This window comes from Malus sylvestris, chromosome 14 (assembly GCF_916048215.2).
Source record: "Malus sylvestris chromosome 14, drMalSylv7.2, whole genome shotgun sequence".
In the NCBI taxonomy this organism is placed as follows: domain Eukaryota; kingdom Viridiplantae; phylum Streptophyta; class Magnoliopsida; order Rosales; family Rosaceae; genus Malus; species Malus sylvestris.
In genome coordinates, this window is record NC_062273.1 from 4,719,118 (window position 1) to 4,732,818 (window position 13,701).

The following is a 13,701-nucleotide window of genomic DNA, read 5'->3' on the forward strand; positions in this document are numbered from 1 at the left end:
GTACGGGAAAGAAAGATATTATTGAACAACTTGATAAAACCTACCACAAATCATTGTTTAAATAGAAACCTCAAGCAAACCCTAATAAACAAAATAACGAAAATACCCTAACAAAGAAAAAACCCAAAACAATAACTCAAATAAAAACCCTAAATTCCAACACCCCCGTCAAACTCATGACGGTATACGGCATGAATTTGCCAATAAGCAGATGTGAATGCATGCTCCATTAGGCGGACAGACAAGCAGACAAACAGACTTCGCTATGTGGACAAGCAAACAAACAAACATCATTTGCTATGCAGACAGGTAGACAGACAGGCAAGGACATGCATGCATCACCAACCAAAGTCGAAGTTGTTGACACAGTCAGTTGTAGCTAATTTTAAAGTCAACACGGCCAACACTTTCGGTGAATTAGTATCAACAGCTGTAGGCGATTTCTTAAATTTCCACAAACAATCCTCTTTCCAATGCCCTTTTTCCTTGTAGTTAGCACACTCATCCCCAACAACAATAGTTTTATTACAAGTTCTCGATCTAGCGGACACAACCAATGCCGAAGAATTCTACATAGGCGAAGAAAGTCTATGCGACTGTGATTGCACGCGAACTTTTCAGCATGTAACTCATTAAGAACATAATCAACGGATGGAAAAGAAGTTTGATGTAGGATAGAGCTATGGAGAGTCTCAAACTCATCTTTAAGAGGCATCAGAAACTGCACAAGACATCGCTCTTCTCTATATTGAAGATAGAGCTCAACAGTACCAAGTCCTTTAGGTTCAGTCAATGCAAGTTGGTTCCAGAGACTGGTCATTTCATTATAAAAATCTTGAATACTCTTATCACCTTGCTGGATTGCACGAATCTGCATTTCTAATTGATATTGCTTAGCAAAATTAGCCTTAGTATACGAGAGATTTTTCAGTGTGACCGGAACATGGGATGGTACACCACGTGCCACTATACAAATGGTGGAATATGTGTGTTAAAAAGTTTATAATTTAAAAAATGAAATTTCTCATCACTTGTATAAAAACACGTGATGTACCACCTGTATTCCGATCACAACGAAAAGTTTCTCTTGGTATACAACTGTGCTAAGTGATCCCAAAACTTCCTTGGATGTTGAGAACTAATTAGCCCCATAATCCTTTTCCGATTAGAAAGTTCTTCACCACATACACCCAATACACATAATTATTTCCATTTAACTTCACACCCATAGCTTGCAGGGAATCATCTTCTGAAGATGCCATATTCACAATGACAATCGTAACAAATAGTCAAAGAGATACCTGATGTGTTGGTTGTGCACGCGGGTACAATTTCAAATCTGGTGGAGGGTGGTGTACAGTGTGCAGGTTAATCAGGCAATAGCAGCGTCAAGTCGGGCGGTTTCAACAAGTCTGGTTTGGACGGGCATTTTAAAGTAGAACAATGAATAGTAGAATGGAGACGGCAAGGAACAACAGATGTGGGTTCGTCAAGGTAGAGCGATCAGCGATCTGGGCTTCGTCAGAGAACCGACAGCGGTGCAATGCAGTGATGTTCTCATGGTACGAGCCGGCTAGTGGTGCGATGCGAGTGGTAATCTAGTACTAGGCAGACGAGATCACTGATATGACTTTCTAGAATCAGGTAGGTACATGTTCAGGCTAAGCGCACTGGTTCAGAGACAAGTCCAACGAACTTGCTCTTGATACCAAGATGAACAGTACGGGAAAGAAACATATTATTGAACAACTTGGTAAAAGGGTTATTATACAAAATGGTTCTAAGATTTGCATGATCAATAGAAATGGTTCCTAAGATTGAAAATCAATAGAAATGGTCCATGAGATTGTCCACCATCTATGATTTTGGTCCTTCCGTTAAAAACGATTTTGGGTAATTTTCAAAGCTTTGTAACTCAATTGTTTCTTAACCAAATTTGACCAATAATATATCAAAATGAAGATAAGAAAGTGTAAAACAAGATTATACCTATTTGGAAGCCCAATGATTGCTGGAAATAGCTGGAAAATAGCCAGAAAGATGACTGGTTCGCGGGAAAAATGAAAAACTCATCGGAAACTGGGTAAACTTTAAATATTCATAACTTCTTCACTACTCTACCAAATCAAGTGATTCAAAAAAAAAAATACTTATTGACAAGACGAAGAGAATGGTACCTTTTTCGAAGGCTAACTCGTCGTGGTTTGGTCAAACGACGACTCAAAAGTGGCTAACCATTTTCGAGCAATTTTCTGCCAAACCACAACGAGTTAGCAGTAAAGAAAGATACCATTCTCTTTGTTTAGTCGAGAAGTATGATTTTTGTTTTTGAATCACTCGATTTCATTGAGTATTGAAGAAGTTATGAATATTTAAAGTTTACCCAGTTTCCGGTGAGTTTTCTATTTTTCCCGCGAACCAGTCATCTTTCTGGCTATTTTCCAGCCATCTCCAGCAATCATTGGGCTTCCAAATATGTATAATCTTGTTCTACACTTTCTTATCTTCATTTTGATATATTAGTGGTCGAATTTGGTTAAGAATCGATTGAGTTACGAAGTTTTGAAAATTGCCCAAAAAGTTTTTAACGGAAGGACCAAAATCATAGATGATGGACAATCTCATGAACCATTTCTATTGATTTTCAATCTCATGGACCATTTATATTAATCATGCAAATCTTAAGGACCATTTTGTATAATAACCCATCCTAATACAAAGCACTGTTTGATTAGTAATACCTCAAGCAAACCCTAATAAACAAACTAACGAAAATACCCTAAGAAAGGAAAAACCAAAACAATAACTCAAATAAAAACCCTAAATTCCAACACTTAATCATCGGGTAAGATAAGGTCCAAGACCAATTCACAATGTAGTTCAAATTGGCCGTAAAAAATTCTAGTACTACTTGTCGGGAGTCTGCATCTGAAAGATGCTAAGAATTCGTAGCAAATGAATCCCACATTCGATTTACAAATACTTATTACACAAAACAAGAATGCTGCAAGAGAATGTAAACTTAACAAATACTTGGCTTATTTTTTGTTATGACACCTATACTTTTCACCAAATCTCACTTTAGCCCTTACATTTTATGTTGACTCACTTTACGACATGCACTCTTCCTCCGTGTCTCACTTTACACTCTACACTTTATATTGTCTCACTTTAACACTTACACTCTTCCTCAATATCCCACTTAACCTATTTTGTCAAATAAATTTAAAAAAGCCTTTAAAGTGAGACAATATAGACGGTAGGATGTAAATTGGGATACAAAGGAAAGGTGCAAGTGGTAAAGTAAGACAATATAGAGTTTAGGGGTAAAGTGAGATTTGTTGAAGAATACAAGTGGCATAGCTAAAAATAAGCCTAAATACTAGTCACATGCTTGCGATTGTATGAAGTTATGAACAACAATGCGGCAAGAGAAGCAGCAACAACTCAAACCACAAAAATCAAAATAAAAAACAAGCTGCACTGAGCAAATTGAAACAGCGTAATACACAAAACAAACCCCATAAACAGCCACCCAACTGGTGAAAAGAAGCCGCTAACTCCAACATATCACCACCAACACTTCAAGAATCATTTTACAAGCAACCAGCAACCAGCAACCAACAACCAACAACCATCTACCATCAACCAGCAACCAGAAACCAGCCCTTCAAGCGTCACTGAAAGATTGTTCTCCTTGCATTTTTAGCTGCAAAGATCATTAAATAATTAGACACGTGCAATCAAATCCATCCAGAAATCACTTTTAAACACGAATCAAAGTTAGACCATTTAGTATATAATGTGAGACATGGCTCGCAAGTAGGATTTTAATAAACTTCACTTATGAAAACTTCTTTCACAGAGGCAGCTGTAACAGTTAATGCTAACAATAATATGTAACTGCATTTACGAAAATGTCTTTAGTAAAGGATGGATTGTCGATATGGTGGCGATTAAAATTTTGATAACATTGGTAAAACAAGTTAAAAACAAAATGTATCAGCATCCTATCTGTATCGATACTGCTGATGGTGTATAGATAGGATACAACAACAACAACAACAACAAAGTCTTTTCCCACTAAATGAGGTCGGTTGTATGAATCCTAGAACGCCATTAAACTCGATTCTGTGTTATGTCTTCCGTTATATCCAAGTACTAAGTCTTTTCTTAGAGTCTCTTCGAAAGTCTTCCTAAATCTTCCTATACCCCTTCGGCCCAAAACCTTTGTCCTGTAATCGCATCTTCTAACCGGGCCTCAATAGGCCTTCGTTTCACACGGTGGTTTGGACATGTGAGATGAAGGCCTATCGAAGCTCCGATTAGAAGATGTGATTACGGGACAGAGGTCTAGGGCTGAAGGGGTAGAGGAAGACCTAGGAAGACTTTGGAAGAGACTCTAAGAAAAGAACTTGGATATAACGGAAGACATGACATAGAACCAAGTGCAATGGCGTTCTAAGATTCATATAACCGACCTCACTTAGTGGGAAAATGTTTTGTTGTTGTTGTATCCTATCTGTACACCTTCAGTAGTATCGATACAAATATTGACATTATCAACACAAAATCCATACTGTAACAAGGGAGCGAGTTAACCATCAAGAGCGAGAGTCATGTATTTTGTTAGACTGAAATGTTTGTGTAAACTAGCATACCATGATACTGATACGAACTTGATTGTTATCCAAATTCACAATTTGGCAACTAGGCAAGAGAAGATTTTCCCATGTATATAAAGCCAGAAGTGTAGAATATTCACTTTGTCACAGAATTGCTCCACCAGCCATAGTAATCACTTAAAATTTTAGGTGTAATTCCAAAAACTATGTCAAGAACAAAAAATAAAAAACACAAACAAGAATGCTGAATGCGTTTGAGTAATTTTGTTGGAGAAAACTAAAATACAGCAGTAAAAGATTATTCCAATCAGAGCAAAAACAAAGAATTAAGAACACAAGAGTACAACCTTTTTTTTTTGGCTGTAACTACTAACTTTTGGTTTCATTTTTTCAGATGAACTGAACAGAAGTAAAAAGGTTTCAGTTTTCTTTTACCTACCTCTTCATGATCCAACCATACTCTAGGCACATGCGATAGGTTGTCCTGATCTTGACCTCCCCTCTTCGTGCACCATTCTTTCAGTTGAGGACAACATATAATTACTAAAGACTCAAGTGAGGTAGGTAGTCCATCTTGAGACAAGGGCAGAAGCTTTGGGCAGTGTCTGAACTCCAAATGCTTGAGGGATTTGAGTTCTGAAAGTGAAGGAAGAGTGACAAGCTCCGGGCAAGAGTCCACCGTGAGTTTAAGTAGAGACGGTAAATCACCTTGTTTTATCGCCATCCACTCTTTCAAATTAAGCATGATATCAATCTCTAGCCTCTCAAGTTTCAGAAATGCAGGGTCCTCTTGAGCAACTCCGTCATTTCTGAATAAATGATGATGAATTTCTTCCACCTCATTCATTTCAATAATGGAGAGAAACTTAAGCGCTGGTAACTGCCCCAAAGATGGAAGACGTTTACAATTTTTGCATCTGTAGAGAGTAACAACAAGAAGGTCTGCAAAAGCCCGATTGCTAATCCAAGCTGGAAGAGTTGAGCCACTATAGTTTTGAATTCCTAGCTCTTGAAGACCATAATGAGGTTGCAGACATTCAAGGATTTCCTTTTCCCGTACATTCTCAACCAACAGACTACTCCACCGGAGAACCACTCTCTGGAGGGATTTCTTTGTACTCAATGAAGCTTTCTCAGCCTCTTCCTTAGTCAACACGTTTTCGAGCCTTGAAATGCGAAGTGCTCCTTTGAGATGATTCAAATTCTTCAGCTCTCCAATATTGCACCCCTGATCTCTACCGACGAGAAATGCTGACAGAGTCTGCAGGTTAGTCAAGTTTCCCAAGTATGCAGGCAAGGAATCCAATTGCCGAATGATATCAAGTTCGACATGGCGTAGGTTGGTTAGCTTCTTGATGCCCTTCGGTAACTGAACAAAGTTAACACAACCTCTCAGTTTTATGGTCTGTAAATTGTGAAGAGAATCGATTGCTTCGGGCAACTGCCTAATGGGAGTGTGAGAAACATCAAGATAGCGCAATGCTTTGACATTTCGAATGGAACTCGGTAGTTCAGAGATGAGAGTTCCACTCAAATTCAATGTCCTCAACAACTTTAAGCCCGACAAAAGATTACGAGGAACTTGTTTAATGGAAGACCTGCTACCATTGAACAAAAGCAACGTGCGAAGACGCTTAAACTTTTGGAGAACCCCACAACCCACCTCATCCATATTTTTAAAAATCAGAGACAAATGTTGTGTCATTTCTGAAGCTCCATCTAACTTACCATCCACAGCTCTGAAATAACCATCCTGGTAAATTTGTTTTTCCAAAACTGAAAGCTTGATAGTATTAATCTTGTACAAGAAGTTGCTGGGATTATAAATGGGCAGTGAGAACACTGAATCAAAATCTACACTGAAATCACTTCTTGAGGGCACAAAAAAGCCTTCACTCTCCATGAAATCGAAATACAAAATACCAGTATCCTCCATTCTCTCTCTGTGCATCTCTCCAATAAAGCCTTCAGCTATCCATAACTGAACCAACTCATATTTCCTAAATTCATAATCTAATGGAAAAAGGGAACAATAAAGAAATAATGAGGATTTTAGAGATTCAGTTAAACCCTCATCTTCTACATCTGCAACCTCTATTTCACACCCAGCCTTTTCTTCCAAATTCACGTCCTCCACTATCTTAGAACCCTGGCATGAAATAAGGTCTCTGTATGTGGTGCCAGCAGAATAAGAGTCCGCAACCTTGGATAATTTATGCAGACTTACTGTTACTGAAGGAATCAGCTTTAGATTTTGCACCCCTGAATATTTGTGGTTCAGCCATTTCAATTTCTGATTGTTAGTAGCAGCATGATATTGCTGTATAATTAGCTTCATAAACTTCTCACACCCGCGTAACAAATGAGGAATGTTTACATGAACTATGAGCTTTGTATTTTTATTGAACCAGTCCCAAAACGTGCGCCCTGATTTGTGTGCCCCATAAACTAATCCACTAATATGAGCTTCATCTGCGTCAAGAGCTTTCAGATGCATCATCATCTTCGACTGCATAATTCTAAACTCCTCAAGATTTGAGCAACCATGTGTTATAATTGTTTCAAGGTTTTCTGGCATGTGCTTGGGAAACTTCCGAATACGCTTGCAACCTTTTATGTTCAAGTAAACAAGTCTCTCTAACTTTCCAATAGATCCATGGATACCAACCAAGTTTTTACAATTGTTAAGAATCAGTTTCTCTAGGTTGGGGACTAGTGACAAGTCGGGGACTTCAGTAAGGTTATGGGAATGGCAGACATCTAGGATCTTCAATGATGGAAGATACTGTGGGAAAGATAAGAAGATGTGAGAAATAAAAACAAAAATGAAAGCACGCTGAGTTAATCATGAAAAACTGTAAAAATGAAACTACAAGGGTAGAGTGAAATACCTTTCTCCCCTTCCAGACTTGTCTCCAGCTGCTATACCTCGCTTCAAGAACAACCAGACGGTCCAAAGTAAGACCATCAGGTATAGAATTCAAAGGAAATTCAAACCAACGCGACCATTTTAATCCTTTAGGAAGTTCTTCAAAAAATCCATTGAGCTCTACAGGACAAAGTCGGATAAGGAGACTTTGTAGTATTTCTGTTGTCGCTGCAACAAGATTTTTGATAAACTTGCGTTCGTGCCTAGAAAATTGTAATCAAACATGTTATAAAATCTTATAGAGATGTCCTGATAAATACTTTTGAACAAAAACTTTAACTTTATGAATAACTTATAATTCTTGTTCAAATAATGCAATGAAATGCAAAAGGAATTGATTGTTGACAACATGAAAGAGTTGAAAATTGGCACCAAATATATCAACAAACGAAGGCCTGGTTTGGTAGTGCGGTGATTCTGTAAAAAGTTGGTATCAAAAAAAGCTGGGAGCTTTTTTGTGTTTGGTAAACATTCAACTTCAGCTTTTTTTCATAGTTTTTGGGGAAAAAAAGCCAAAAACAAGAAGCTGCAAAACTCAGCTTTGAAAAATTGTTTTTTTTCACATCTGTTTTACATAAAATTTTACCAAATACTATAATAGTGCTTTTTTTTTTTCAAAAGCATTTTTACAAAAAAGTTTACCAAACACTCTATAGCTTTATTTCACAGCCGCTTATTCTCACAGCACAGCAGAAACAGTTTTTTTTTCAAAGCACAGCAATACCAAACCAACCCGAAGTCCAATATATGTCATGGAGGTATGGCTAGGCTCATACAACAAAATAAAAAATAATCGATTTTACATTAAAAAAAAGGGTACATTTTACATAAAAAAAAAAGGGTACATTTACACACACACACCAAAAAAAAAAAAAAAAATTATACATTTGATTTGACAGACAAGGCACATTTATAAAGAAAAATGGGTACATTATAAATAAATTAGTACAAATAAAATTTTTAAAAATATAGGTACAAAATGAAATTAATATATGGATACAAATTAAAAAAAAAAATTGGTACAAATTAAAAATAGTACAAACTAAAAGTAGAAATATATGATACAAAGTTTAACCATAAATATAAATAAACAAATGTAACGTTTCTAACACTAAATGAATATATTTAGAAATAAAATTTAATTACGTTGATATGTAAATAATTTATAACTGAAATAATGACGTTCATTAAAAGCTAGAGACCTTGATAAAAAATTAAAAAGAAATAAGGTTTTAATCAATGTAATAGAAGAAGTTGAATTGTAGTTACCAATCAGCTTCAATTTGCAACATCGTCCCTCCTATATTTGCAGCCTCTGTAAGGGCTGCCCTCCATACCTTCACCTTGTCCAACGGTTGACCTTTTTCGTGCCTGGCAAATGCTTTCGCAATACTTTCTGTCTGCTTCCTCACATCAGAAGGGTCCACTCCGTAGAAGACTGGTAAGACAAATTGGTCGAAGGTCCTCTTGCATTCAAGGATCATTACAAGCTCGTCAAGGCACCATCTGGAAGATGCATAGCCTTCTGAAAACACAACGATCGAGCATCGGGACTTACGGATGGTTCTCAGCAACCTCGGCTCCACATCTTCTCCTCTCTCAAGTTCATTGTCGTCTCGAAAGGCTAATAGGCCTTCTTTCTTCAAAGCAGCATAGAGGTGGTCGACAAAATTTTCGCGAGTGTCTTCACCTCTGAAACTCAAGAAAACGTCATAGAGGTATTGAGAACGAGAATTGCTGGAAGAGGAGGAAGTTAGAGTCATCAAATCGTCCGTTGCTGATGTCTCCGGTGGAAAATTGATCTAGTAAAACAAGCAGCTAATCAATGGAGGCCAACATTTCTGACTATATATTATTTCTTTCTTCGTGGCTTACTTTATTATAAAAGATGCGTATTTTTTAGTTCAAGTACGATATTCATTGATGAAGAAAGGAATATGGACAAGCAGTAGTTTCTTCTTTTGAAAGTTGCGTATTTTAATTTCTTGGTTTTCCTAAAATTTAAATATGCACCTTAATTTCTTGATCAAACAAATCAAAATCGTTACGTTTCTTTAAAAAAATAAAATAAAATAAAATAGTAGAGTATGAATATGAACCGATACATCACCTGTCATAATACAAATAGAATGACATTAAAAAAAAATATTCTTTACCACTAATATTATGGCATATAGTATATCGGTTCGTGCTCATAGCACATAGAAAACCTTTGGACAACTGCAAAGTGGTATGCATAAAAATATAAATATAAATATAATCACGTATCTAAAGGCAGCATGGTTCTTACATTTTTTTCTGTCAATACTTGAAAAGAATCTTTTTCACGGCACATTCTACTACGTTTCCCAGGCTTCCTTGCCTCTTGGCGTGCAATTTCTCTTCCCACGTCAAGAATCAAGCGATGCATATACACCTTATTATCTCTATCAATTGTTAGCAAGCATTTTTCAATGAGACTTTCCATGGCAGCAATTATGTCGAAGTCACACCCGTGGAGTATGCTAACAATGTAATCTCTGTCAATTCCAACAAAGAAACACGCAATATGGAGGAACAGCGCTCGTTCATGATCATACAAAGAATCGTAGCTTATTTTGAGTGTTCTCATGATCGAGGAATCTGGAATAGTTTTCAGTTCCTTCAATGTGCTTTCCCATGCATCTATACTTCGGCCCGATAGTGAAGAACCGAGAATAGCAAGAGCTAATGGAAGCCCTCCGCAGTATTGTACTATACTTTTTGAACGTTCCATGTAACCTTCAATTGGCTGGAATTGTTTAAAAGCATGCCAACAGAAGAGCTCCAACGATTCATTGTCGTTCAAAATTCCAACAGTACACACCTTATAACCAAATTCCAGAGCAGCGCTTAGCACCCTTGCATTTGTAGTTGTTATGATGATTTTACTTCCAAACCTTGCTTCTTTCAACCCACATGTTACAGCATCAAATTCATCCATACTCTCCAAACCATCGAGAACAAGAAAAAATCTTTGAGAGTATACGGCACGTCCAATCTCAAACTTTCCTTCACTAACATTCTTGAGTTTCACTTTTCTGCCACAAATATCATAGAGAACTCTTTCTTGTACATGCAGTAAGCCACTGGGTAGCTGTGAAGTTTCACTTATATTTTCAAGGAAACTGCTTCGATAAAATCGTGCCATGTTTAAATTATAAGCACACTTTGCAATAGTTGTCTTCCCTATTCCACTTGTCCCATGAACTACAAGCAGGCCAATGTCAGAGTATTCATCTTGTAGCCATGAATTAATGTCTTTGACACGTGAATCTATTCCAACAAGGTATGGGCTCATCCTAAAGGGGCGACTTCGTTGTACTCTTTCTTTAGTCGTTGCAACAAGATCTTCGATAAACTTGCTTGCGTTCCTAGAAAATTGCAATCAAACATGTTATGAAGTCTTATGACATGACCTGATAAATACGTTTGAACAAAACTACAACTTCACGAATATTTGGGCCATTTGGACTTGAGGACCTCCATAAGATTATTTGGGGCATTTAGTCTTAAGACCATCTCGAATGGTTAGGCTAAAAGCCAAATATTTTAGTCCGAAAAATTTAGTTTTTAACCCAGAAACAAATTTTCTACTTCAACCGTTCTAGCCTAAAATTTTAACCCGGGATTATTAAATAATGAACTTAGGCTATTTTTGTGGATAAATTAAATTTAAAAAAAATAAATAAATATGTATACTTTCATAAATTAATTTTAAGAACATTTTAATCTAAAAAAATTTAAATTTTGATAAATATTGAAAATTTTAAATTCCGATTTATGGGCTAAATTTTGGGGATAATCTGACCTTGGTTTAGCATTTAACATTTAGCCCAAATTTTCTCCTTAGGTTGGATTGGGTTTGGGAGGAAATTTTGGGAGGTAATTTGGTTTTTAGCCCACCATTGGAGATGATCATATGGACATGACCTGAAAATACGTTATAATGTCTTACAATGAAATGCAAAAGGAACTATAATACATTGTAAAGAAACATGCAGTCGCTACTAAAATGTTTTAATTTCATATATATATATTGGGCATTCAGACCTAAGGACCTACATAAGATTACTTTTTCATTATAACCAGCATGCTTTATAAATTTAATTTTAGTTCTTAAATCTAAAACTCATTATCACGTCATATTAAATACCCCTATCCACTTTTATTATTTTCAAACTTTGTTTCTAAAATTCCTAATTTAATCATCAATTAGGCCTTCAAAATAGGAATTTTTATTTCTGCAAATCAAATTTACCACTTTAAAATAGAAGATTTTTTATAACATTTTGCTAATGAAAATTAACTTGTATATAAAAATTTGTACAGACAATTACAAAACCAAACAAATGAACTAATATGAGAGACGCAATAAAAAATATACACCATAAAGGTACATAAATAAGTAGGTGCATATATATAAGTACACATATATACAAGGTTCATATATATAGGTATACAAATTTGTACATATATATGTGCATATATATATATATATATATATATATATATATATATATATATATATCGGTACACAAATATATATTTATGTAAATAGGTACACAAATTATACACACATATATATACGTGTACATAAACACATACTTATTGTTACCACTTAAATCAATTTTTTTACCCCTATTGAATACACATTAAGTAAAAATCTTCTATTTATAATACTCAAAACAAAACAAAAACAATAGTTAATAATTATTAGCTAGATTTTTGGTGATATATAAAGTCAAAGACCCAAATCAGTATTTAATCGAACACCCAACTTTAATGAAAAAGAGATCTGATTTAGGGATTATAATCTAGTTTCCTACTTATAATTCTTGTTCAAATGATACAATGAAATGCAAAAGGAACTGATAATATTATACATGTAAAGAAACATGCAATCACTAATTAAAAGTTTTAATTTTCATATATAAATTTTTTCATGTCTGCACAAAAATGATCTCAAAACAATACCACCAAAATGGAAAAAAGTAGAATTGTAGTTACCAATCAGCTTGATTTAGCATGACCATCCCTGAAATATTTGCAGCCTCTGTAAGTGCTGACTTCCATCGCTTCACCTTGTCCAACGGTTGGCTTTTTACGTGCCTATCAAATGCTTCCGCAACACTTCCTTTCTGGTCCCTCACATGAGAAGGGTCCACTCCGTAGAAGACTGGGAAGACAAATTGGTCGAACTTCCTCTTGCATTCAAGGATCATTACAAGCTCGTCAAGGCACCATCTGGAAGATGCGTAGCCTTCTGAAAACACAACGATCGAGCATCGGGACTTACGGATGGCTCTCATCAACTCCGACTTGATATCTTCTCCTCTCTCCAATTCATCCCCATCTCGGAAGATTAAAAAGCCTTCTTTCTCCAAAGCAGCATAGACGTGGTCGACAAAATTCTTGCGCGTATCTCCACCTCTGAAACTCAAGAAAACGTCATAGAGGTATTCATGAGAACCAGAATCGCCAGAAAAGGAGGAACTTAGAGCCATAAAATCGGTCATTGTTGGTGTCTCCGGGGAAAATAGATCTTGTAAAACAAGCAGCTAATCAATAGAGGAGAGGGACGGCAGCATTTCTGACTATATATTATTTGTTAATTTCTTTGTGGCTTACTTTACTGTAGAAGATGCGTGTTTTAGTTTCTTAACTTTTTTTATTCTTTTCTTTTGAAAGTTGCGTATTTTAATGGGATGTGTTATCCACACACATCTTTTGTTAATTTCTATCTATTGATCTTTTTCAATTCATCCGATCCGACGGCCGAAAATTAAAAAGGTGTGAGAAAAGTAAAACAGGGTGTGGGGATATCACATCCCTATTTTAATTTATCGGTTTTCTTAACATTTAAATATGCACCTTAATTGATGATGTGACATTCAAGTGATAATAATTGAGCGGTACGTGTCAATATAGAGAGATTTTTAAGTATGATTGGAATACAAAATAGTACATCAAGTGTCATTATATAAATGGCGGAATTTGTGTGTTAAAAAATTAATAACTTAAATATTAAAAATTTTCACCACTTATATAAAAATAAGTGATGTATCATTCGTGTTCCTATCACAATAAAAAAAAATTCATCAATATGGCCATGTAGATATTAAAAAA

At 35.8% G+C, this 13,701-nt stretch overlaps 1 protein-coding gene across 2 annotated transcripts; it reads right to left on the reverse strand.

The window, feature by feature from the left end:
* Positions 1–2,945: 2,945 nt before the first annotated feature.
* LOC126600871 (uncharacterized) lies at positions 2,946–13,230 on the reverse strand. 2 transcript variants are annotated; one of them, XM_050267567.1, is made up of 7 exons: positions 12,583–13,230; positions 9,845–10,946; positions 8,824–9,356; positions 7,517–7,757; positions 5,065–7,410; positions 3,661–3,709; positions 2,946–3,611 (listed from the first exon to the last, which is right to left on the reverse strand). In XM_050267567.1, the coding sequence occupies exons 1-6, from the start codon at positions 13,089–13,091 to the stop codon at positions 3,671–3,673; spliced, it is 4,770 nt and encodes a 1,589-aa protein (XP_050123524.1). In that variant the 5' UTR covers positions 13,092–13,230; the 3' UTR covers positions 2,946–3,611; positions 3,661–3,670. The 2 variants fall into 2 exon arrangements, with proteins under 2 accessions (XP_050123524.1, XP_050123523.1); XM_050267566.1 differs by having other exon boundaries at positions 2,946–3,709.
* Between the last annotated feature and the right edge of the window lie 471 nt (positions 13,231–13,701).

What these genes read in the sequence shown, in the direction of transcription:
- LOC126600871 (XM_050267567.1), bottom strand. Translation starts at nt 13,091, where the DNA reads ATGACCGATTTTATGGCTCTAAGTTCCTCCTTTTCTGGCGATTCTGGT. An exon ending in ATGCTAAATCAAGCTGATTG is followed by an intron (nt 10,947 to 12,582) that starts GTAACTACAATT and finishes GCAATTTTCTAG; the next exon opens with GAACGCAAGCAAGTTTATCG. An exon ending in AAGTCTGGAAGGGGAGAAAG is followed by an intron (nt 7,411 to 7,516) that starts GTATTTCACTCT and finishes TCTTTCCCACAG; the next exon opens with TATCTTCCATCATTGAAGAT.